Here is a 22721-nt window from a genome sequence, read left to right as displayed (position 1 = left end):
CTGAAAAACTGACTATGGAGGAAAGACATACGATGCAAATGACTGTATCCTTTAAACAAACAAAAATAATAATTATAATCAAATATGAAAGAGTTCCTAGTAATTAAAAATGTTTCTGTAAAGCAGTCAACGGATACTCTCTAAAGTATACAGACCAAGAAACAGAATTCACTAATAAAATATAAAATTTAATAAGATCAGAAATGAATAAAAAAGTGGTTACCTCTGGAAATATAACCTTAGAAAAGTGGAAAGGCGATTTTTTTTACTTCTTATGAATTATCATTTAGTCCCATTTTCCCTTTCATATAAAAGTGTTGACAGTGTTTTATGAAAATCAAAGTAAATTAGAACTACCCAAAATTCATTCCCAAATTGCTCTGCCCCTTTGCCCTCTCACTGCTCCCATCCAGTGCCCCCAACCTTCCTCCCTTTCTGAGTTCCTATCCCAGTTTCTAGAGTCCCTCAGATGGCCTGGTTTGTCATCTGGCATCTGTCGAATCCTGGGCTGGAGCCCAGCTAGGGCTATCGGACTCACTCACTCACTGGCAGCCAAGCACCCCCATCGCCTAAAACGGTTCACACCATTTTCTCTCATGGCTTCTACCATGAAGTCTGGGCAGAGGAGCAACCCCCAAGGCAGGCACAGGGGCTCGAGAATGCGGCTACCACATGGACTGAGAAGTCAAGCCCACAGATCACAGTCAGGTCTCTGACCACCGTGCCCTGTTCATGGGGGCAATCTGCGGGTCGTTAGGTAGGGCTTCCTGGTGCCCTACTCAGGAGCTTGCCCTCTGCTCACTCTGCACTAAGTTCACGTGGAAGGAAACTGTCATGTCCAGCAAACCCAAACAATAGCACAAGATGAGCAACCACCTCACCAAGTCTGTCTACTTAATAATGCAAGGCTCTAGAGGGACCTCTCCTTGTCTAGGGTGTTTGAAAACATAAGTTATCTAGTTTTCCAGGAAAAGATCCATGGGCCCAGGCAGAAGCCCTGGATCTGCAAGTGACCACGTGGTTCAACTCAGATGCTTTTCCTCTGTCTCAGTCTAAACCTGTATAAAATTAGGATGATAATAATAATGGATACTGTGAAGAATACTGGCTACTGTGGGAATCAAATGAGAAAATGGATAGGAAACTTTTTAACTATAAGTGCCAACCAAGTCTGAAATTACTAATAGTTATTGAAGTTGTTAACAGTTTACAAATGGGTGAGTAAAAGTTGCATCATCTGGGCAAAACCACCCAGAGGCCAGCATCAGCTCCAATGCGGACATCACAAAACTGGGCAAGCCAGCTGCCATCCCCTTGTATGAACAGCCTCCATCAGGCACGGTAAAAATGCTCATCTCCCTGAGGCAGGGCAGCAGACAGTTAAGGGCATCTGTGATCAATCAGACTCAAGCTTGAAGAGTGACCTGGCACAGTGACTGAGCCTCCTACAGCTCACACTTTTCACTGTACAATGGGACTCCCACACCTCACAAGTTGACTGTGATGGTTAAAGAGAATAAAGGCAAAGGGCTGCAAGACTGAGGTCACAGCAGAATCCATAGCACTCATCCTGGCCCCCTCCCAGGCAGCTCACCTCATGCAGATCCCAGGCACGCACGGTGCCATCTGAGGACACGGTGCACACCACGGACTTGTCCTGACCATCAAACCGGTACTCGCTGGTTGAGATGTAGGCCAGATCATCTATCTCTCCTGAAAGAGAACACAGACTTGCCTTGAGCACACATATGGGTGCTCAGGATATGAACACTCAGCTTGGTAGGTGGGACAGTCATCCCTCTTTCTCTCTCAGCAGCAGTGCTGATTCAGGGCACAGTGGTAGACAGACAGAGTTTGGGCTTCAGACTTACAACCCGGGTATCATGCCCAGGACTGCCTATCATCCCACTGGTCATGTAACTGTGAACAACTTCCTTACATTAGTTTCTTTCTACTCTGAAACAGATATAATGATCTCTGTGAGGATCAAATTATATAGAACAAGTATACAAACCAGCAAGTGCATATCCTCATTAAGTGGTACTTTCCAACTAACTGGCTGAAAGACCAAATCCCTGCACACGTGACAGGGAAGCCGTGGGAATGTACAGAGCTACCACTTTGTCACCCCATACCTTTATGCCCAGCAAGGGCTCTGCAGGTAAAGTCCTCTGGCCGCCCAGATGCCATTCGGAACTCGAGCTCAGATCGGCGGAGATAGTACTGTTTCCATGTCTGTGTGCCCAGGGTCATCTGGGAGGCTTTACAGGAGGACCAGCGTCTCAGACACAGCTGCCTGAAACACAGGCCCCAGTCCCAGACAGAAGAGGAGTCATTTGAAGGTGTTTTGGCATCAGTAGGCCTAGTTTCAATTCTCAGTTTCAGCATCTATTAACATTAGCCTGGACAACTCACTTTGTCTATGTAGGCCTCAATCTCCTTTGAGGGATCCAGTGCTGAGGTGGGATGCAGGTTTTCCTATACTCACTGAAACTCTGCTTATTCTACCAGAAGTAGCATACTTACAGCCTGTGGGCAGAATGGGTATCCAGATTACCTTGTTTGGTCTGCTTAGGACTGAAAGCAAAAAGTGAAGTCACTCAGTCATGTCCAATTCTTTGTAACCCCATGGACTGCCAGGCTCCTTTGTCTGCAAGATTTTCCAAGCAAGAGTACTGGAGTGGGTTGCCATTTCCTTCTCCAAGGGATCTTCCCAACCCAGGGATCGAACCTGGGTCTTCTGCATTGCAGGCAGACTCTTTACCATCTCAGCCACTAGGGAATCCCTTTGCACAGGACTGGCCTACATGAAGTAGTTGCACACACTTAAAAATCAAATTTCACACACAAATCAGGTAAAAGATGATGATTTAGCTACACTGAAATCAAATTACCACCTGGTAAAACTTGTCTGGGGCCACAGAGAACTGTTCCCTTCAGACAAGAATGGGCTGTCAGGAAATTCCCTGGCAGTCCAGTGGTTAGGCTCTGCACTTTCACTGCTGAGGACCTTAGTTCAGTCTCGGAGGGGGCGGGGAACAAGGATCCCACAAGCTGAATGGCACCGACAAAAAAAAATGAATCAGCTCCGCCAGAGCCTTCACCATCTGTGTCATCTCCTGGACTAAGGAGCTGAATGTCAGCTGCCTCACATCATTACTCTCATGTTGCTGATTTTTATTTAGGTGAAATAAGCACAAAGGGGAATTTCTTGTACACATATGTCAACTTAAACAGTTTGAAAATAAAAACTAGACCAAGAAGACAATGTAGTTTTAAGAAAAAAAGGGAGAAAACATGTTTCCTTGTGGAAGTGAAGCCTGTTTCTACATCTTTAAGGCCATTATACATCAAACCGTAAGTAGGAACCATGATGAACATTCAGAAGAAATAAAACCAAATGATCTGACTAAAAAAGGGCACACTGTCAATACGGTTGAAGTGTGCGTACGGGTAAAGTATATACATCTCTGAAATACAAAGATGTACCAAGTGAAAAAATCAAAACCCTGGGCATCAAAACCTTTCAGATACCAACTGATAGCAAAACAATCTAATGTACACAACAGAAATCACGTACCTTAAACAAAAGGAAATGTTTGCAGTTTTATTTTAACCAAAAAACTAATGCTTAGTGTGTTAAAGAAATGGCACAATATAATTAAAAAGTCAAAGGGGAAAAAAAAGGTCATGAAGCATTTTAAAGAAGTAACATGAAGTATTTTAAATTAGAATTAGAATACATATTAAAAACACATGATCAGTTAATCACATTCATTGACTGTGTCCATAAGAATTTCACTGGGCCTGAGGAATTTTGGGCTCTGGTACCCACACAGGAACAGCATCAGAAATGATATGTGCATGTTACAAAGCTCCTGGCATGTGTTGTCCCAGAAACAGAAACCCAGTGTTTTTATATGAACACAGGTACAATCTTAAGCAATGACTTTATGCTAAAAAGAGTTAACACCAGATACTGAAAAATAATAATCAACCGGAAACCCATCTGTGACTTGGCAAGCTGAACAATCTGCTTCAGGAACCTGGAGGTGCATACAATATGGTGACACACGACACACATGTGGGGGTTAGGTGATAAGCTGCTGCAGAGATTTTTTTGAATTGCTGCAAGAAATATACTTACTTGCGTTACTTAAAGGGAAATTTCTACCCCAGCTTATCAGTAAAAATGAAAACAAATACTAGGGTTTAGGGTTGGCATTCTACCCATTTCAATTGTGAGCACTGTACTACAAGTTCAGTTCAGTTCAGTCGCTCAATGGTGTCTGACTCTTTGCGACTCCATGGGCTGCAGCACACCAGGCCTCCCTGTCCATCACCAATTCCTGGAGTTTACCCAAACTCAAGTTCATTGAGTTGGTGATGCCATCCAACCATCTCATCCTCTGTCATTCCCTTCTCCTCCTACCTTCAATCTTTCCCAGCACCAGGGTCTTTTCAAATGAGTCAACTCTTTGCGTCAGATGGCCAAAGTATTAGAGTTTCCGCTTCAGCATCAGGCTTTCCAATGAATATTCGGGACTGATTTCCTTTAGGATGGACTAGTTGGATCTCCTTGCAGTCTAAGGGACTCTTAAGTCTTCTCCAACACCACAGTGAAAAAGCATCAATTTCTCAGCACTCAGCTTTCTTTACAGTCCAACTCTCACATCCATACATGACTACTGGAAAAACCATAGCTTTGACTAGACAGACCTTTGTTGTCAAAGTAATGTCTCTGCTTTTTAGCTTGCTGTCTAGGTTGGTCATAACTTTTTTTCCAAGGAGCAAGCGTCTTTTAATTTCATGGCTGCAGTCACCATCTGCAGTGATTTTGGAGCCCTCCAAAATAAAGTCTGACACTGTTTCTACAGTTTCCCCATCTATTTCCCATGAATTGATGGGACCGGATGCCATGATCTTAGTTTTCTGAATGTTGAGTTTTAAGCCAACTTTTTCACTCTCCTCTTTCACTTTCATCAAGAGGCTCCTCAGTTCTTCACTTCTGCCCAAAGGGTGGTGTCACCTGCATATCTAAGGTTATTGATATTTCTCCCAGCAATCTTGATTCCAGCTTGTGTTTCTTCCAGCCCAGCGTTTCTCATGATGTACTCTGCATATAAGTTAAATAGCAGGGTGACAATATACAGCCTTGCTGTACTCCTTTTTCAATTTGGAACCAGTCTGTTGTTCCATGTCCAGTTCTAACTGTTGCTTCCTAACCTGCAGACAGGTTTCTCAAGATGCAGGTCAGGTGGTCTGGTATTTCCATCTCTTTCAGAATTTTCCACAGTTTATTGTGATCCACACAGAATAAACCACACACAATTCTGGCCTCGGAGTACAGAATGAAGCAGGGCAAAGGCTAATAGAGTTTTGCCAAGAGAACGCACTGGTCATAGCAAACACCCTCTTCCAACACCACAAGAGAAGACTCTACACATGGACATCATCAGATGGTCAACATCGAAATCAGATGGATTATATTCTTTGCAGGCAAAGATCGAGAAGCTCTATACAGTCAGCAAAAACAAGACCAGGAGCTGACTGTGGCTCAGATCACGAGCTCCTTATTGCCAAATTCAGACTTAAATTGAAGAAAGTAGGGAAAACCACTAGACCATTCAGATATGACCTAAATCAAATCCCTTATGACCATACAGTGGAAATCAGAAATAGATTTAAAGGACTAGATCTGATAGACAGAGTGCCTGATGATGCCTGATGAATTATGGAGAGAAGTTCGCGACATTGTACAGGAGACAGGAATTAAGACCATCCCCAAGAAAAAGAAATGCAAAAAAGCAAAATGGCTGTCTGAGGAGGCCTTACAAATAGCTGTGAAAAGAAGAGAAGTGAAAAGCAAAGGAGTAAAGGAAAGATATACCCATTTGAACAATGCTGTTACAGCAAAGATGAAATCAAAATGGCTTATCTGTCCATCAATTTGTCTATCAGCCAGCTGCATTCAATCTGCTATACACGTCTGCCCGAGTTTAATACCCCCACCCCTAAGATTAACCTCCACTTGATTAATAAAGTCTTTTTTATTTCAATATACTATTATATATTATATGAGCTTCCCTAGTGGCTCAGATGGTAAAGCATCTGCCTGCAATGCGGGAGACCTGGGTTCGATCCCTGGGTTGGGAAGATCTCCTGGAGAAGGAAATGGCAACCCACTCCAGTATTCTTGCCTGGAGAATCCCATGGACGGAGGAGCATGGTAGGCTACAGTCCATGGGGTCACAGACAGTTGGACACGACTGAGCGAGCTTCACTTCACTATTAAAGAAAAGTCTTATTCTCCAAGTAGGGAGGAGTTTCCTGCTGGTAGGGGCTGTGGATTGTCTGTTCCTGTCTCCTTAACAGAAATGCAGCGAGTGCTGAAAAGGGCCACCCCTCTCTCCTTCAAGGCACACTCTCTCCTGAGAGGCCTGGTTTTTCCTTCACTCACCTCCACAGTTCCTTGGTCCTTGAAGCCTCATTCCAGACCTAAAAGAGGAGGAGAGAGAAGACAGTCATCTGTTCAGTCAGCAAGCAATCAGGGCCTAGCCTGCCAGGCCCTGTGGAGGCAACAGAGCGCTGAATGAGATCCAGTGCTGGCATTCAAGAACACTCACCCTGAGTTGACATATTCAGACAATCAAATAAAACCCACCAAACAACGAACGAGGAAGGAAAGAAGACCAACTCAACTGGGGCCAAGAGGTTCAGAAGAAATGATGGATCAAACCCTGAGGATGAGTGGCTGTCCTCTAAGAAAATGCCTGAAGCGATTTCAGGGAGAGACATCCACCTCGGCAGAGATTCACAAGTGTGAAAAAGATGATGAGCAGGTTGCCTTCATCAGAACACAGAGAAAGGAGCTGAAGACAGGCTTAAACCAACTCTTGGAAGGGCAAAAACAGTGAGACGTCACTTGAGAATTGTAAACAGCAGAGCGACAAGCCAAACTGTGTTTCAGGAAGGTCACTAGAGGCTAGGAGAAGGAAGAACTGAAGAAGGCAGAGCGGCAGGGCCCATAAGAAGCCTGCTGCAATGGAGTAAATTAAGGCCCTGGCTAAAGAGATGGCCCAGAGATGTCAAGGTGGCAGAACGGAACTCCTATCTGGGGAGGGTACATAGGCCCTATTCCCACAAACTGCTCTCTGCAGAAATGTCTGGAAGAGGCTCAGGTGGCCCTGGGACAGGATCAGAGTGCCATGCCTCCCTCTCCCTCAGGCCACACCTGCATCCTGGAACCCCTTGGCCTCTCTAGCTGGGCCACACTGGATTCAGGAGCCTACTCATCCTCACGGAACCCACTTGGGAGCTTTCTGTGGCCCAGACCTACTGAGGCTCCCATCCAGATATGTGGCTTACCAGGCCCTGGTAGAAGTAACAACCATCCTGTCTGAGCCCAGGCTCCTACTTCTGCAGCCCTCACTCATCCAAGTTCAAAATATTTCAGCCCTTAAGAAGTCTTTTTGGAGGCTTCCCTGGTAGTTCAGGTGCTAAGACACCGTACTGCCAATGCAGAAGCCTGGGTTTGATCCCTGATCAGGGAACTAGATCCTGCATGCTGCAGTGAAAACTGAAGATTCTGTGTGTGACAACTGAGAACCAGTATAGACAAATTTAAAAAAAAAAAAAGGAATTTTTGGCTGGAAGGAATGTAAAGTTGATATTTTGCAAAGATCAAACCTGGCAAGATTATCCATTTTCCTTTTACACAGTTCCCAGTTCAAAACCCAACTGAGATCTTATTTCCCTAATACTTATAATCCTTAATAATTATAAAATGTAATGGAACCTACAAAATAGATGCTACCCACCTTTGGGCTTCCCTGGTGGCTCAGATGGTAAAAAATCTACCTGCAATGCAGGAGACCTGGGTTTGATCCCTGGGTCAAGAAGATTCCCTGGAGAAGGGAATGGCTATCCACTCCCGTAGTCTTGCCTGGAGAATTCCATGGACAGAGGAGTCTGGCAGGCTACAGTCCATAAGGTCGCAGAAGAGTAGACACAACTGAGCAACTAACATTTTCACTTTCAAGTCTTCTGAGAATCTCTCTGTTAGAACCTGACCTTCATGATGACACTGTGAGGCAGGGTTTACTGACCTCATTTTAACTAACAGGGGAACCAGAACCTAGAGAATCTGCTACTAACAAAGGGTAAAGGGCACCTCCCTTTCTGAATCTGTTGGGGGACTACCTGGGTGACCTCAGCCAACACACTCACTACCTGATACTCATTTTCCTTACTGGTGTGCATGCATGCTAAGTCACTTCAGTTGTGTCTGACTCTTTGTGACCCCATGGACCATAGCCCACTAGGCTCCTTCCTCCATGGGATTCTCCCCACAAGAATACTGGAGTGGGTTGCCATTTCCTCCTCCAGGGGATCTTCCTGACCCAGGGATGAAACCTACGTCCCCGACCAAGTAGTCACTTGCACTGCTAGGCGGGCTCTTTACCACTAGCGCCACCTCAGTTCAGTTCAGTTGCTCAGTCGTGTCCGACTCTTTGCGACCCCATGAACCACAGCACACCAGGCCTCCCTGTCCATCACCAACTCCCGGAGTTCATGCAGACTCGTGTCCATCGAGTCAGTGACGCCATCCAGCCATCTTATCCCCTATCGTCCCCTTCTCCTCCTGCCCCCAATCCCTCCCAGCATCAGAGTCTTTTCCAATGAGTCAACTCTTCGCATGAGGTCGCCAAAGTACTGGAGTTTCAGCTTCAGCATCATTCCTTCCAAAGAAATCCTAGGGCTGATCTCCTTCAGAATGGACTGGTTGGATCTCCTTGCAGTCCAAGGGACTCTCAAGAGTCTTCTCCAACACCACAGTTCAAAAGCATCAATTCTTCGGCGCTCAGCTTTCTTCTCAGTCCAACTCTCACATCCATACATGACCACTGGAAAAACCATAGCCTTGACTAGATGGACCTCTGTTGGCAAACTAATGTCTCTGCTTTTGAATATACTGTCTAGGTTGGTCATAACTTTTCTTCCAAGGAGTAAGCGTCTTTTAATTTCATGGCTGCAGTCACCATCTGCAGTAATTTTGGAGCACCAAAAAGACACGTAATACCTTACGGGTACAACTGGGGATAACAACCCAGGATTTTACTCTACACATTTAAACTATAATTACACAAAGCAGGTAAAGGTCTGTTTACCTTTTGTAAAGCGATACGATAATGTATTTTTAAAAGTGAAGAAATTCTTTCACTCAACAAACATTTACTGAGGACCCTAAATATCAAGGGGGTTGAGATGGTTGAATGGCATCACCGATTCAATGGACATGAATTTAGGCAAACTCTGGGAGATGGTAAGCAACAGAGAGGCCTGGCATGTTGTAGTCCACGGGTCGCAAAGAGTGGGACAGGACTTCGCGTGACTGAACAATTAACTATCAAGCCATATACTGAGTGTAGTCTTCCCTGGTGGCTCAGAGGTTAAAGCGTCTGCCTCCAATGCGGGAGACCCGGATTCAATCCCTGGGCCGGAAGATCCCCTGGAGAAGAAAATGGCAATCCACTCCAGTATTCTTGCCTGGAGAATCCCATGAACGGAGAAGCCTAGTAGGTTACAGTCCACGGGGTCGCAAAGAGTCGGACACGACTGAGCGACTTCACCTCACCTCACCTCACATTGAGTGTATACACACGATGATTATACAGTGATTTTATACACAGTGATGCAAGAAATAAATTCCCCACTCTTAGAAATGAGTCTAGTGGGGGTGGGGGGTGAGGAGCAGATATTTAACAAATACACAACACTGTACGATCATTTGGTTACAGCTATGCTGAGGGAGCACACAGAAGAGAAAGCGCTCACAATACCTGTAACATGTGCAGAAGCGCAGACCAGACTACCACATTCAACAGGCACTTAGGCTTCACAGCCAGTATGAGAGTTCGACTGGCTGAGAAGGGGTAGCCCGAGCCTGCAGGAGGTGCCACTCACTGGGAGAGCAAGGATTTCCGGGCAGGCCCCAGAAGGGAACTTTCAGAACATTCCAGAAGAGGAGGGATTTCTAAGTCAATCTTGGGGTGAACTCTGTTCACAGGTACCCAGAGCATGTCAAACCAACAGGAGCTCTGGACACACTATAGACAGATGGAGGGACGGAGGAGTAAGAGGCTTTCTGAGCGACCCCTTCAAACGCTGAGGAGGTCACCACCTCGGGGGCCACGAGCGTCCTCTGCTGACTCCGGGCGGATTCAGGGCCGCCGCACGCCCCCTCCCAGATTTGGGAAACTGAGGCCTAGAGGGAACGGACCAACCGTGGACACACCCATGACCATGAACCCAGCCCTGCCTCCCACCTGGGACAGGACGCACTACCTTGTCCACTTGGGCGGCGCAGAGCAGGTCGCGAGCCTCCAAGAAGGAAAAGACATGCAACAGTTCATGCAACCCCAACTGCGGTTCCATGGCGCCCGCCGCCCAGGACGCCGGGGCTTTGCCACGCCTTCGCTGCGCTTCCGCCCCCGTAGGCCGAGCCCCGCCCCCGTAGGCCGAGCCCCGCCCCCGTAGGCCGAGCCCCGCCCCCGAGGCCGAGTCCCGCCCCCGTAGGCCGAGCCCCACCCCTCAAGCTGAACCTCTTTCCGCAGGCCGCGCCCCGCCCAACCCGCCGGCTTCCGGCCGGCTGGCATAATTCTTGGCCAGCCGCGGTGCTGTTACTACTTCCAGTGATAGCACGCCGGCTCCGCTTCTGTTAGTCTTCAGCTGGCTTTTGAGCTTCCCCTCGGCACTTGCTCTTGTCCTGACAGTAGCCCAGAACCTCGCTCACCCCCTTATACTGACATTCATTTTCGTTCTAACCTTCGCCCTTGCACTACCCCTTACACTGGAACTTGTGGTGCCCCTGCACAAAGTACCTCCTGAGCCCTTGCCCTGGTGCTGGCCCGTATCCAGACCTTGTCCCTTTTCTTCAGCCTCACCCTAATCATTGCCCTTGACCTCATTAGCATCTGACATCTACCCACCCCTATTCTTACCCTCACCTGACCCTGACACACCCTAACATTCCTTCACCCCGAATTTTGCCCTAGCCATGACTCTCACCTTCACAATCACCTTCACAGAGACCCCCAGCCTCCCCCTTACCCTGGCACTGGTCCTCACCTAGTGTCTCCTTTGTCATGACCCCTGCCTTGGACCTGACCCTGGACCTCACTCTGGACTCGGTCATGACCATATCAAAGATCAGAGTTAGTGTAAGGGTGAGGAGCATGATCTAGCTCAGTGTCAGAGCAGTTAGGGTCACAGTCAGGATGAGCGTAAGATCAGGGACAGATTGATGAAGATCAGAAATAGGGTGACTGTCCGGTTCAAGGTAAAATTCTATGTCAGGTTAAGGGTTAAAATCAGAAAAAGGTCAAGGTCATGTCATTGGAATCAGGTTCAAGGACAAGATCAGTGTGAAGGAAATTTTAGATCCAGGGTTAGTTTCAAGATCCAGTTCAAGTTTGAGATCAGTGTGACAGTCAAGATCAAGTTGTGCCTCCATTGCAGAGGGTCAGTGAGAGGATGAATGTCAGGATAAGAAAGATGGTATTTTGGGGATGAAAGTAAAAGTTGGGTTCAGGTTGACAGTGCATATCCAGTTCTGAGTAGGATTCAGGGTCAAGTTGAGGGTGAGGTTGATGTTCAGAATTAGAATCAGTGTTGGATTCAGGGTCAAGATCAATGTGAGGATGATGTCAGTGTCAGGGTGAGCATGACGTTATGAAAGTCAAGGTCAATTAAGTCAAGGTGGGGTTCCATTTCTACTCCTGCTGGCAGGAATTAAGTTCTCCTCCAACTCTCCCTCCTCTCCCCCAATTACACTGGCCCAATCTGCATAATCCAGGACACTCTTTACATCTCATTCCTTTAATTATATTTGCAAAATCCCTTCTGTGTGTAAAACAGCATATTCATAGCTTAGGACATGGGCATTTTTAGGGGAACATTAGTCTGCTTACCACAGAGGGTCAGAGTTTGGCTTATAGTCAAAATCAGGCTTAAGTTTCAACGTGAGGATAGGTCAAGATGGAGGTGATGATTAGGCTGAGGATCAGAGTCATCATAATCATGAAGGGCTATATCACCCTGAAGTTCAATTTCAGGTGGGTCTAGGTCAAGTTCAAGGTCATGATGTGATTAGGGTGTCAGTGGTGTCAGCCAAGTGTGAGTCCATGGCAAGATGAATGTCAGAACCAGAGTCATGATCAGGTTTGGGGTGCAGACTAGTTTCAGTTTCAGCTTGAGTACAGTGGCTCAGACAGTAAAGTATCTGCCTGCAATGCAGGAGACCAGAGTTCAATCCCAGGGTCAACATGAGAAACAAAGTAAGATAAATATCAATTAGACAGTCATGGTTAAGGTGAAAATGAGAGCCAAGTTCAAGGACAAGGTTAAATTTTAGGTCAAATGAGGTCAGAGTTTGGATGAGGGTCAGAGTCAATGCAAGATCAAAGTCAGGCCAGTGCCTGGGCTGGGGGTTGGATGGGGAAGGGGCTGCTAAAGAACTGAGTGAAGGTGAGAGTGAGGGTATGTGCCAGGGTCAGGGGTAATAGAGTCAGGTTAAATTTAAGGCTCAAGGTCAAGGCTAGGGTCTGTGTCGGGGGTGGGGGTAAGGTTTATAGAGTCTTTGTGAGCAGAACTGGCTGAGTGTCAGTGATCAGGGTTTGGGTCTAGACCCACATTTATATGGAGGTGAGAGATACCAGAAATTGAGCTAGACTGAAGCTTACTTAGTCTTCAGATGTGGCTGGACAAACACGAAGAAGCCAGATCCTTAAAATACCTTTAAAGTCACATGAAATACTTAAACTCATCCTTGTAAGCAACAACTGAGTTTACTGTGCTTTACCCTCAAAGAGCCTAGAGGGCAGTGATGGTGGCAGTTAGCCACCTCTGTAACCTCAGTGCTTGCAGAAGTTTATACATATGAGCACAAAATGTATATTTTGAATAAAATACTGCTAGTAAGTTTCTCTCACTTGTCTGTTTTTAATCTGTCCATGAACAAATAGTACACTGTCTTGTTTACTATAACCCTATGATATGTCTTGGTATGTATCTGATATGGTAAATCCTTTCATTGCTTTTCTCCTTTTCTTCTGCTTCTCCCTCCTTTTAACCTTTTCACTTCCACATATATATTTTAGAGTTGGCTTACCAAATTATTAAATAAGAAAGACAAAAGCAAGTTCAGATTGTTTTGATATTTACTGAATTAACAAATGAATTCCAGGAATGTCTGTCTTATTTGTAAGATATCTCTGAGCGAAGAGGATAAGGTTCACCTTTATCCTGAGGGTGATGCTGGTAAACCAGTTTAAAGTGTGGAGGGTCACTACTGGGTCCCCCACTTGAGCCATCCCTGGCCCTTGCCTTCTGCCACCTCACCTCTAAAAGGAGCTCTGTTACATGAAGAACCTAGGAAGCCCGCAAGACTAACGTAGCCATGAATGGGGCCACTTTCCAAGTGACCAGAGAGAAACAAGGGTCAAGAGATGATGCCACCTCGGCCACTCTCTCTATATGAACTATGGAAGAGGGGCGTATGTCACATAGAACTATTCAGGGTTTTTATAATAAATCTCAAAGTTGAACTAGTGTTTAATGTCTGAGAACAAAATCAAACCAAACTTTCCTTCTCACTTGGGTTTCCAACATGAGGACATGGTAAACTCAGTGCTGCCTTATATGGTTCCACTGGGACAATCCCTGACCGGTGGAATCCCTGATGATGACAGGCATAGCAGTGGAACTCACTGCCTCCTTCAGCACACAGGTGGGAGGCCGACAGCACAGGTTGCGGGCGCCCTCTGCTGGGGCTGGATGGCCTCATCATCTGGCCAGGACCAGGGCCACTGTGGTCGAAATCAGGCTGGAGCAGAGAGTGGCTTGGGTTGTCCTTGGGAGGGGCAGGAAGTTGGGGGGACAAGCCAACAGGGCCTGGCCCTGCATCTCAGCCCTCCGGGATGAAAGGCCGAATCAGCTCCGGGTTCAACAGTGACTCCTCGAGAGGCCGGTCCACGTGGAAGTCATGGACGTGCGGGGGTCCTGGGTGGGCCTTGGGGGCAGGTCCCCCTGGGCGCTGGGGGATCGGCAGCTCCGAGGGGTGGACAGGCAGGGGAGCTGTGAAGAAGTAGTGGTGCAGGAGGGCCTGAGGGGAGTGAGAAAGAGATAGCAAAAGGAAATCGGTCACTGCAGCCTTCCAGGTTCAGCTCATTTCCCTCTGTGGGAGCAGCGGGGGATATGAATACCCCGGAAGAAATTTTCTCATTCACGCATTCTCCATTCAAGATGATCCCAACAGCTCTGAGTGTTCACTGTTTCAGCACTGCTCCAAAGACAGGAGATGTAGCAGTGAACTGAACAAAGAGCTCTGCCTTCAAGTCTTCCATATAGTCAGGGGCTGGACATGATTGAGCGACTAAGCACAGCACAGCACAAGGGGGGATAAACAAGATATAGTAAGATAAACAGTGCATCAGATGATTGGTGCTGTGGGAAAGAGAAAGTCAGAGCGTGGACAAGGAAAACTAGGGCAGCTGCAGGCCTGAAGAACAGGAGGGTAGGCCCCAAGAAGTAGCACTTGAGCAGAGATCTGAAGCTGAATGAGTGAGGCTCTGGGACAGAAGTGCACAGACCTTAGGACCTGGAGGAGGCCTGAGGTCCCAGAGAGTGAGCAAGGGGAAGGGAGCTGCAGGGTCACAGACGTGACGGCCCCACGTGTGTGATGCCTGTGGGCCACTAGGACCTGGGCTTCTTGGCTGAGGAGAGAGCCCTGCAGGGGAAGATGTGACAGCCTGCCTGGACAAGGTCCCTCTCTCTGCAGGGTGGAGAGATTGAATGGGCAGGAGGAGAAGCAGACTCTGGGAGGCAATTGGAGACTTCCGGGGAGGCAGGAGGCGCTTAGACTGGAGGCAGCAGCGCGGGGCTGAGAAGTGGTCGGTTGGCTTTGTGCGTGTGTGCTAAGCCGCTTCAGTCACGTCCAACACTTTGCCCGCCAGGCTCCTCTGTCCTTAGGATTTCCCAGGCAAGAATACTGGAGTGAGGTACCATTCGCTTCTCCAGAGGATCTTCCTGACCCAGGGATCAAACCTGCATCTTTTTTTTTAATGTCTCCTGCACTGTCAGGCAAATTCTTTATCACTAGCACTACCTGGGAAGCCTCGGTTGGCTTCAGTACATCCTAAAGGCACTGCTGACATTGGAACTCACAGTGGGTGTAGGTAAACACACACTGCTTGTTCCAAGGGCAGGGAGGTAAGGCTGCCGTGAGGCCAGATGGACAGGTACATGTGACAGAGGCCTGATACCATGAGCCATCAGCCCATGGTTCTCCCCTCCTCCCTCGCCTGCAGCCACAACCTACCCCTTCTGGGTCCTCCTCTCCAGGCCTCTGCTTATTATTTCTCTCGGGATAATAGACCCCGCCCCTGCCCTTCTCCAGAAGACCTGCATGACCCGAGAGTCAGTCCCAACATCCCTCCCCTTGATGCCCACAGACTGGCTGCCCTGCCCCACCACAGGGTGGAGAGCCCAGAGGAACAAGTCACATCTGTTCACTCGGCATCAGGACCCAAGACAATGCCGGGCACATGCCAGATGCTAGTAAATTCTTCTTGAAGGAATGAAGGGATGAAGAAGCGAGATGCACTCTTCAGCAAGGTGGGCATGCCCTTTTAATATGGCCACTCCTAGCCACCTGCTGCCTCTCCAGGGTGCACACCTTCTCCATGACCCCTGTCTCTGGGGGTGCTGTTCCCAGCCCATCACAGGTTCTGAGGACCTCAACCTGCTAGGTCACAGGGGCATGAACAAGGAGGGTCAGGACAATGGGTGTCTCCCTACCTGGGAGGCAGAGATGCGCTGCTGTGGTGGGTAGAGGAGGAACCGCCCTAGCAGGTCCAAGGCCTGGGGAGAGGCGTCAGGCAGCACCTCCTCCAGGGGCACGGGCGCCTGCTCCTTGAAGGAGATCTTGTTGTAGTCAGGCAGCTCAGTGATCTCCTGGAGGAGAAGGGGGCTTATTAGGGCTGGCGCCCACCCCGTCAGCCCCCTCAGGAGTCAGTTCTTGCTTCCTGTCACCCACCTGCTGCCACTCACTCACAGAGCCCCCATCCACCTGCCCCTGCTCACACCACATCACTCATGACATCATGCGCTCACAGCACGATGTGAGTGAACATGTGCACATCTCAGGCACCTGCTCCATGCCCAGCTTGGTATGGGCTGCGTGTGTGCTGGGGATTCACAGGAAGGGGTCGGGGCTGGACCCTGGTCCTTCCTCCTCCAGCAGATCAGGGATGGAGGAGATCCCATGCTGGGCCAGGACCAAGGTCTGGGAGCGTCTAGGACGTGTGGGGGCCATGAGGCAGAAGACAGAAGATGCAGGGCAGGCGAGTTAAAAGCTGCTGGGGGAAAAGAGGATACCCACCCCCACCCCTCCAAATGGTAGGCCCCTGCAAACCGGCCAGACTTGAGGACTGGGGGTGCCCAAGATTCGAAGCACACAGCAAAGCTGTTCGATGTCATTCTCTCCTGGGAAAAGGGGAGACCCGTTCAACAGCTCCCCCAGGATGCAGCCCACGGCCCTGCAGGTACAGAAGCCAAACATCTCAGAGATCTCACACCAGGGACACAGGTTTCCCCACACCAGCACCCACACCTCCCGCTGTGGTCAAGACACCCACAAAGTAGCCTACAGATCCCCAGCTTCACACAGTCCAAAGCTTCAAGCCTAGAATACGGAGCACAGCCCCTTCTCCAAATAGGTCTCAGGCCTCAACTCTGAAACACACATCAACCCAATAGTTTTGGGAACTTCTCAGAAACTCATACTCTGGGACACACAGCCACCCCCTCCCATTCTGGGGCAGACCTCCAAAACAGCCCCCAGATCTCGAACTCTAGGAAGTGAAAGTCACTCAGTTGTGTCTGATTCTTTGCGATTCCAAGGACTGTAGCCTGTCAGGCTCCTCTGTCCATGGAATTCTCCAGGCAAGAATACTGGAGTCGGTAGCCTTTCCCTTCTCCAGGGGATTGAACCCAGGTCTCCCACACTGCAGCAGGATTCTTTACCATCTAAATCACCAGGGAAGCCCAAGAATACTGGAATGGGTAGCCTATTCCTTCTCCAGCGGATCTTCCTGACCCAGGAATCAAACTAGGGTCGCCTGCATTGCAGGCAGATTCTTTACCAACTGAGCTACCAGGTAAGTCAGTCATGTCTGACTCCGCGAGCCTATGGCCTGTAACCCACAAGGCCCCTATGTTCATGGAATTCTCTAGGCAAGAATACTAGAGTGAGCTGCCATGCATCCAACTCCAAATAAAGGTTCAGGGCCTTCATACCCAGGGACCCAGGCCTCTGCATAACTCAGGGACACTACATCCTGGGGTGTCATCCCCTGTATACCAGCTTAGACGCCCCATGCCTCGGACTGCCTTCCCAACCTCAGCCCAGAAGCTTCCTACAGGGACAATCACTCCAATTCCACTTGTCCCCTCCCAGCTCAAAACTGTCATGGGGAGGATCACTGATTCCAAACTCCTCAGAGATACTCTAACCAGAGGGGACACTCCCAAGGCAAACTAGAGCTCACAGCAGGGAAAACCCCCAAATGGCTTAGAGACCTCAGTGTCCAGGAGGAGAGGTGACTCAGCTACCCACATTCCCCCTTGTCTAGCCCATAGGAGTCTCACCAGAGGTCGACACCTTGATCGTACTGGCGGGCACCATACAGGAGCTCGGGGGCTCGGTACCACCTATGAGAGGAGGGCAGGGGGTCACAGGTAGGTCGCCTGTCTGTCAGGAAGCTGCCCTGGAAGGTCACCCTGACCCCCACACCAGCCCCAGGAGCACTTGTTTGAATAGAACATCTCTGTCCAAAATCATCTCTTCCCCAGTAGGAAGGCTGGGGGCCTATCCTTTGCCATATCCTGCCCTGGAAACTGGTCCTCCCTACCTGGTGGCCACCTGGTGTGTGTAGAGGCGGTTGCCATCTGGGGAAAAGACCCGGGCCAGGCCAAAGTCCGCTATCTTGAGCTGGCCTGAGGCACTGATAAGCAGGTTGGCTGGTTTCAGGTCCTGAGGGCACCAAAAGAAGCATCAGTTCCTCTAGAGCCCCCAGTGGACCTCAGGACAGGAGGGCTTGGCAGGCTGGCCACCTGGGTGAGCTCAGGACCTGGTCTCCTCCAGGGCCACAACTCTGGTCACTTGTCCCCAGGCCCTGCCCATTCTGTCCCCTCCCAAACCATGCCCTTTATCAAGGGCTGGCCTACTCCCAGCCCAGCCATCCACAGGCCCACCCCAGTCCATGGTGGTACTGACCCGATGCACAATGTTGTTGGCATGGCAGAAGGCGACGCCCTTGAGCAGCATCTGTAAGTAGCTCTTGACCTGCGCCTGGGCCAGTGGCCTCTGGGTATGGCGCACCACCTCAGCCAGATCTGACAGCATGAACTCGAAGGCCAGCACGAAGCCTGCGCCATGTGGGAACACGGCCTTCAGCTGCACAACCTGTAGTGGGGTGCCCCGTCAGCCTGCAGACTCACGTGGCTCAGACTCTCTTGTATCCTCAGCCCCGGCGCCAACAGAGGACCAGGCAGGCAGAGAAGGTGACAAGAGACCTAAGCTCAGCATCAGGGAGCCGGGTGCTGTCTTGCTCCCTTCTCCCAGAAGGCAAGTCCCTACTGGAATCCTGTAGTAAACACTCAGCTGGCGCTAGTGGTAAAGAACCTGCCTGCCAACGCAAAAGACGTAAGAGATGTGGCTTTGACCCCTGGGTTGGGAAGATCCCCTGGAGGAGGACAGGGCAGCCCACTCCAGTATTCTTGCCTGGAGAATCCCATGGACAAGAAGCCTGGCGGGTCACAGTCCATGAGGTCGCAAAGAGTCAGACATGACTGAAGTGATTTAGCTCTAGCAAACCCTCAGGGGAAAGGAGGTCTAAGAAAGGCCACATAGGGCAGTGTCTGATCCCCCACCCAGCCCACGAACTGGAAAGTCATCTGGAAACACACATCCACACAGGTGATCACAGCTCCCAGCACTGGGCGCAGGAGACATGCCATATAAACTGAGGGCCCACAAGATCACAAGGGCTGGCTGCACAGCAATGAGCAGGAGGGAGGGTCAGTGGGTTCCCAAGGACTTTAAGGAGCTCAGGGGACAAATGACAGAAACTAACAAACCTATAGGGTATTCTGAGGAAAACAGAAGAGAACAGACGGGGTGAGGTCTGTTATACAGGGATCTGGGAGGGAGCTGTGGGCAAGGGTCAGCAAACACAAGGCTCGAAGGCAAGAACAGGAAGGAGGCTGCTCTGTTCTATATTCCTGGAGTCTCGATAGTGCTGTTTTTGGAGACATGGAAGAAATTTTGCTGAATGAATGAAGAGGCTGGCATGAGCCGGAGCAGATAGAGATGGTTCTTTCAGAGTGAAGAGAAGCTGCTGGAGCTTTTCAAGCTGGGGAGTGGATTCATCTACAGTTTTTGACTGTGGAGTGGGAGTAGTGGCAGGGAAGGTGGAGGAGGGAACGGGGAGCTCTTGTAGTAGTTCTGATGAGAGGTGAGGATGGCCTGAGCCAGGGGAATATCTGCAGTGTTTTAAAGATAGACCCTTCAGGCCTGCCACACAGGACATAGGACTGTATCACCAGCTTCCCATGGGCCCTCCAACCAGCTCACACAAGCTGTTTGCAAGCCCTTTTACTGTCCTCAAAAAACAAGAATGGCCGTGGTGCTGTTTTTCTGATTTTGATGGTAGCAGACATTTTACAAATTGGGACAAACATAGATTCAGATAATACACAAAATTATAACAAAAAAAAACCCGGCAAAAATAAAATCCTACCACCTATAGTCAACAGTAGGAGTCTATCCCACCAGACTTTATAAGAGACATGGTATACACAGACACATATTCATACATGTGTGTGTGTGTGCGCGTGTTGTATGTGTTAGTCGCTCAGTCATGTCTGATTCTTTGTGAACCCATGGACTGTAGCCCCCAGGCTTATCTGTCCATGGGATTCTCCAGGCAAGAATACTGGAGTGGGTTGCCATGCCCTTCTCCAGCGGATCTTCCCAACTCAGGTATCAAACCCAGGTCTCAGGTATAGCAGGCAGATTCTTTACCATCTTAGCCACCTGGGAAGCCTATATATATATGTATATGTATATATACACTAAATATTCTTATACTAAACCAGGTTGACACATGCAGTTCTAAAACATGCTTTTGTCACAAAATATCATGGACATCTCTAGAGAATAAGAAGCAAGTCAGAGTATTGCCTACTCTTGGGTGCGTGGGCCTAGCCTTGTCACTACCCAGGAAGTTAGGTACATTCTCCACTCAGGAAGGACATGGACAAGAGAGAAAACCATGCAATGAGCCTGGGTGTGTGAGGTGTCTCTCCCCATGTGCCCACAGCCCCTCTCATGCCTGTCACATACAAATCACGCCAAGTGGACCCTGTAGCCTTTGGCTGTCTCCCCTACCACACTTCAGTTCTCAAGAGCAGGTTAGGGGCTGTGTTGCCAGTGCCCAGCAGAAGGCAGAGCCTAGGGGAGACCCTAATGTTAAAACGCTGATTCTGCAATCAGGCCAAAGCCTCCACAGATAAGCTGAGCCAGCTGAGTGCCCATGAGCAGGCCCTGGCCTGAGAGAAGGAGAGCCTGAAACCCGCCTTGCAGTATGGAGGAGAAAACTCAGAAGGTCAGTGTACATAAAAGCAGTTAACCCAGCCTGCAAAATGTAACAGGAGCTCAACAGGTGGCAATAATCGTTATCATTAGAAATCATTGTATGTTTTGAGAAAAAGGATAAGTCAGTCAATGAATGAACAAGTAGGCAAGAAATAAATGAGTGAACAAGAGGGAAGGAGTGAGGAATGAAATAACTGGGTGAATGAATGTGGACAAGAAAGGCAGTGAGTTGAGGGGTGAGGATGCAAATAAGGAAACACAGTGACCACAGGCCCTCAGAGTGGGAGTGAGCAAGGAGGGCGGGACAGCCCCTCAGAACACCAGCCCCACTCACATACTGACTGTCTTCGATCTCCTGCAGGGCCTTGATCTCCCGTAGGACCTGGTTGGGAATGCCATCCTCCAGCCGCCGCAGGGCCACCTTCTTGAGGGCAACGATCTCTCCAGTCTGTTTGGGACAGAACGCAGACACTGCCAGCCCATCCCGGCTGGGAAAAGGGGTGCGACGCCGAGGGTTGAGGTCCTCGTGGGGGTGGAACGCACCCCTCAACCCGTGCTGGAGGGAAATCAGGGCCAACTGGCGCAGAGCTGGGCAAACAACTCAGAGATATCGACGCCAGGCTACTAGGGGAACTCGCTGAAAGCACCGTTGGTAGCTGGCCGCAACTTGGAAGCCCTCCCCTCCGCGGGCAAAAGAGGCGGGCGCACGCTAGGATGAACTACCGGGAGGCAGAAGCTATGGCCCAAGCATGGGTCAGGAAGACGGGGAGATCTCAATGGAACCGAAGGAGGAAGGGCTGGATGCTCACCTCCACGTGCTTGGCTTTGAAGACGATGCCGTGCGCACCCTCCCCTATGCGCCCCAAGATGCAGTACTGCTCCATGGCCCTCTTCCCGGCACCCTGACCCTGCGCAGTCACAGCCCCTCCCTTGCATCTGACGCTTCCGCGTTAGCCCGCCCCCCGGCTCCCGCCCCAGACGCGGCTGCCTAGCAACGGTGCGGAAACGAGCGCCCGCGCCTGGAGGCCGAGGGCAACTAGGAATGGCGTCCTGGCATCTCAGTGCCTTTCCCTAGGTCCTCGCCATCACGCCTCAGTGCGCTTCACTAGCAGAAGTCATCCGAGCGCAGACCGTGCGGGCGGGAGCGATGGTCACCGCCGATCCCTCTCGCCTCTGCCGAGCACCACGTGACCAGTGATGCCAGGTTACGCAACGGGGCGGGGCCACGCAGCCGGAGGGCAAGGCCGAGAGGCTGTGGAAAGTCGCTAAATTGGCGGGAGGGTGGAGCCGCTCTTCAGGGAGGAGGCGAGCACGGGGCGGGGAGGGGCGGGGCCGTCCACCCGGGGGCGTGACTGCGGCGCCGAGGGCGTGGCCGAAAAGTTACAGGGTGGGGCGGGCTCCTCCCCCAGAAGGCCAGGATCCCTCCTCCCCCTTACCTAGAGCTTCCACCTAGGAAAACATACAGGTGCCATTTTCCGCCTTTAAGCCCCAGAGTCAATGATGATTGAAGCAAGACGGGTTCCGGTCTGCGTTGTGGAGGGAGAGTCAAATGGCAGCATTTAAAGACATCTTTTAAAAAGTGCAAAGTCTGATACAGAAAGACAATGTCTGAGGACTTCTAATGAGGAAACCTGGAGGAATTTGCAGACTGAGGGATTTTTAAGAAGTGCATGCCGTCAAAGGATGTTGATAAAAGCAAGTAGCTTTTTAAAACTTCTGAAAAAGTGTTCAATCTCATACACGATGAAATAAACCGTAAAATAATCTAATCACAACTAACATAATAATAAAATAATCACATCACAGCTGTATCTCCTCTTTGACCCACTTCTAGAATCTCCTCCAACAGATACATTGCACTCATGTGAAATGACACATGCAAGGTCGGTCATTGAAGCGCAGATGAATTGCAAAAACTTAGAAACAGCGTAAATATCCATCGATAGGAGACTGTCTAAATTGTGATACACACATCAGTTAGGCTACCTTAAAAATGAACCAG

At 49.5% G+C, this 22721-nt stretch overlaps 2 protein-coding genes and 1 non-coding gene across 7 annotated transcripts in view; all 3 read right to left on the bottom strand.

The window, feature by feature from the left end:
* The window catches only part of FBXW12 (F-box and WD repeat domain containing 12), a 35664-nt gene extending 25177 nt beyond the window's left edge, over window positions 1-10487 (bottom strand). Inside the window, exons 1-4 of one of the 3 annotated variants that reach the window (XM_005684240.3) lie at window positions 10348-10487; window positions 6461-6498; window positions 2136-2296; window positions 1595-1713 (exon numbers count right to left, since the gene is read on the bottom strand). In XM_005684240.3, coding sequence (XP_005684297.1) covers window positions 1595-1713; window positions 2136-2296; window positions 6461-6498; window positions 10348-10437 — 408 coding nt within the window. In that variant the 5' untranslated portion in view covers window positions 10438-10487. The remainder of the gene's footprint in view (window positions 1-1594; window positions 1714-2135; window positions 2297-6460; window positions 6499-10347) is intronic. The other 2 variants (XM_013966237.2, XM_005684241.3) reach the window with 2 other exon arrangements.
* On the bottom strand, window positions 2711-2782 carry TRNAC-GCA. Its single transcript has one exon. It is a non-coding gene; the product is annotated as a tRNA-Cys (tRNA).
* CDK20 (cyclin dependent kinase 20) lies at window positions 13203-21905 on the bottom strand. 3 transcript variants are annotated; one of them, XM_018052528.1, is made up of 8 exons: window positions 21529-21905; window positions 21054-21167; window positions 18338-18526; window positions 17973-18094; window positions 17710-17772; window positions 16442-16598; window positions 15859-16014; window positions 13203-14164 (listed from the first exon to the last, which is right to left on the bottom strand). In XM_018052528.1, exons 1-8 carry the CDS (start codon window positions 21601-21603, stop codon window positions 13967-13969), a joined length of 1074 nt encoding a protein of 357 aa, XP_017908017.1. In that variant the 5' UTR covers window positions 21604-21905; the 3' UTR covers window positions 13203-13966. The 3 variants fall into 3 exon arrangements, with proteins under 3 accessions (XP_017908017.1, XP_005684296.2, XP_017908018.1); XM_005684239.2 differs by having other exon boundaries at window positions 16475-16598; XM_018052529.1 differs by having other exon boundaries at window positions 18338-18489; window positions 21058-21167.

The sequence above is a fragment of the Capra hircus genome, chromosome 8 (genome assembly GCF_001704415.2).
Source record: "Capra hircus breed San Clemente chromosome 8, ASM170441v1, whole genome shotgun sequence".
In the NCBI taxonomy this organism is placed as follows: Eukaryota; Metazoa; Chordata; class Mammalia; order Artiodactyla; family Bovidae; genus Capra; species Capra hircus.
Note: the sequence above shows the minus strand (reverse complement) of the source record. Positions and strands in the feature narration are given on the sequence as shown.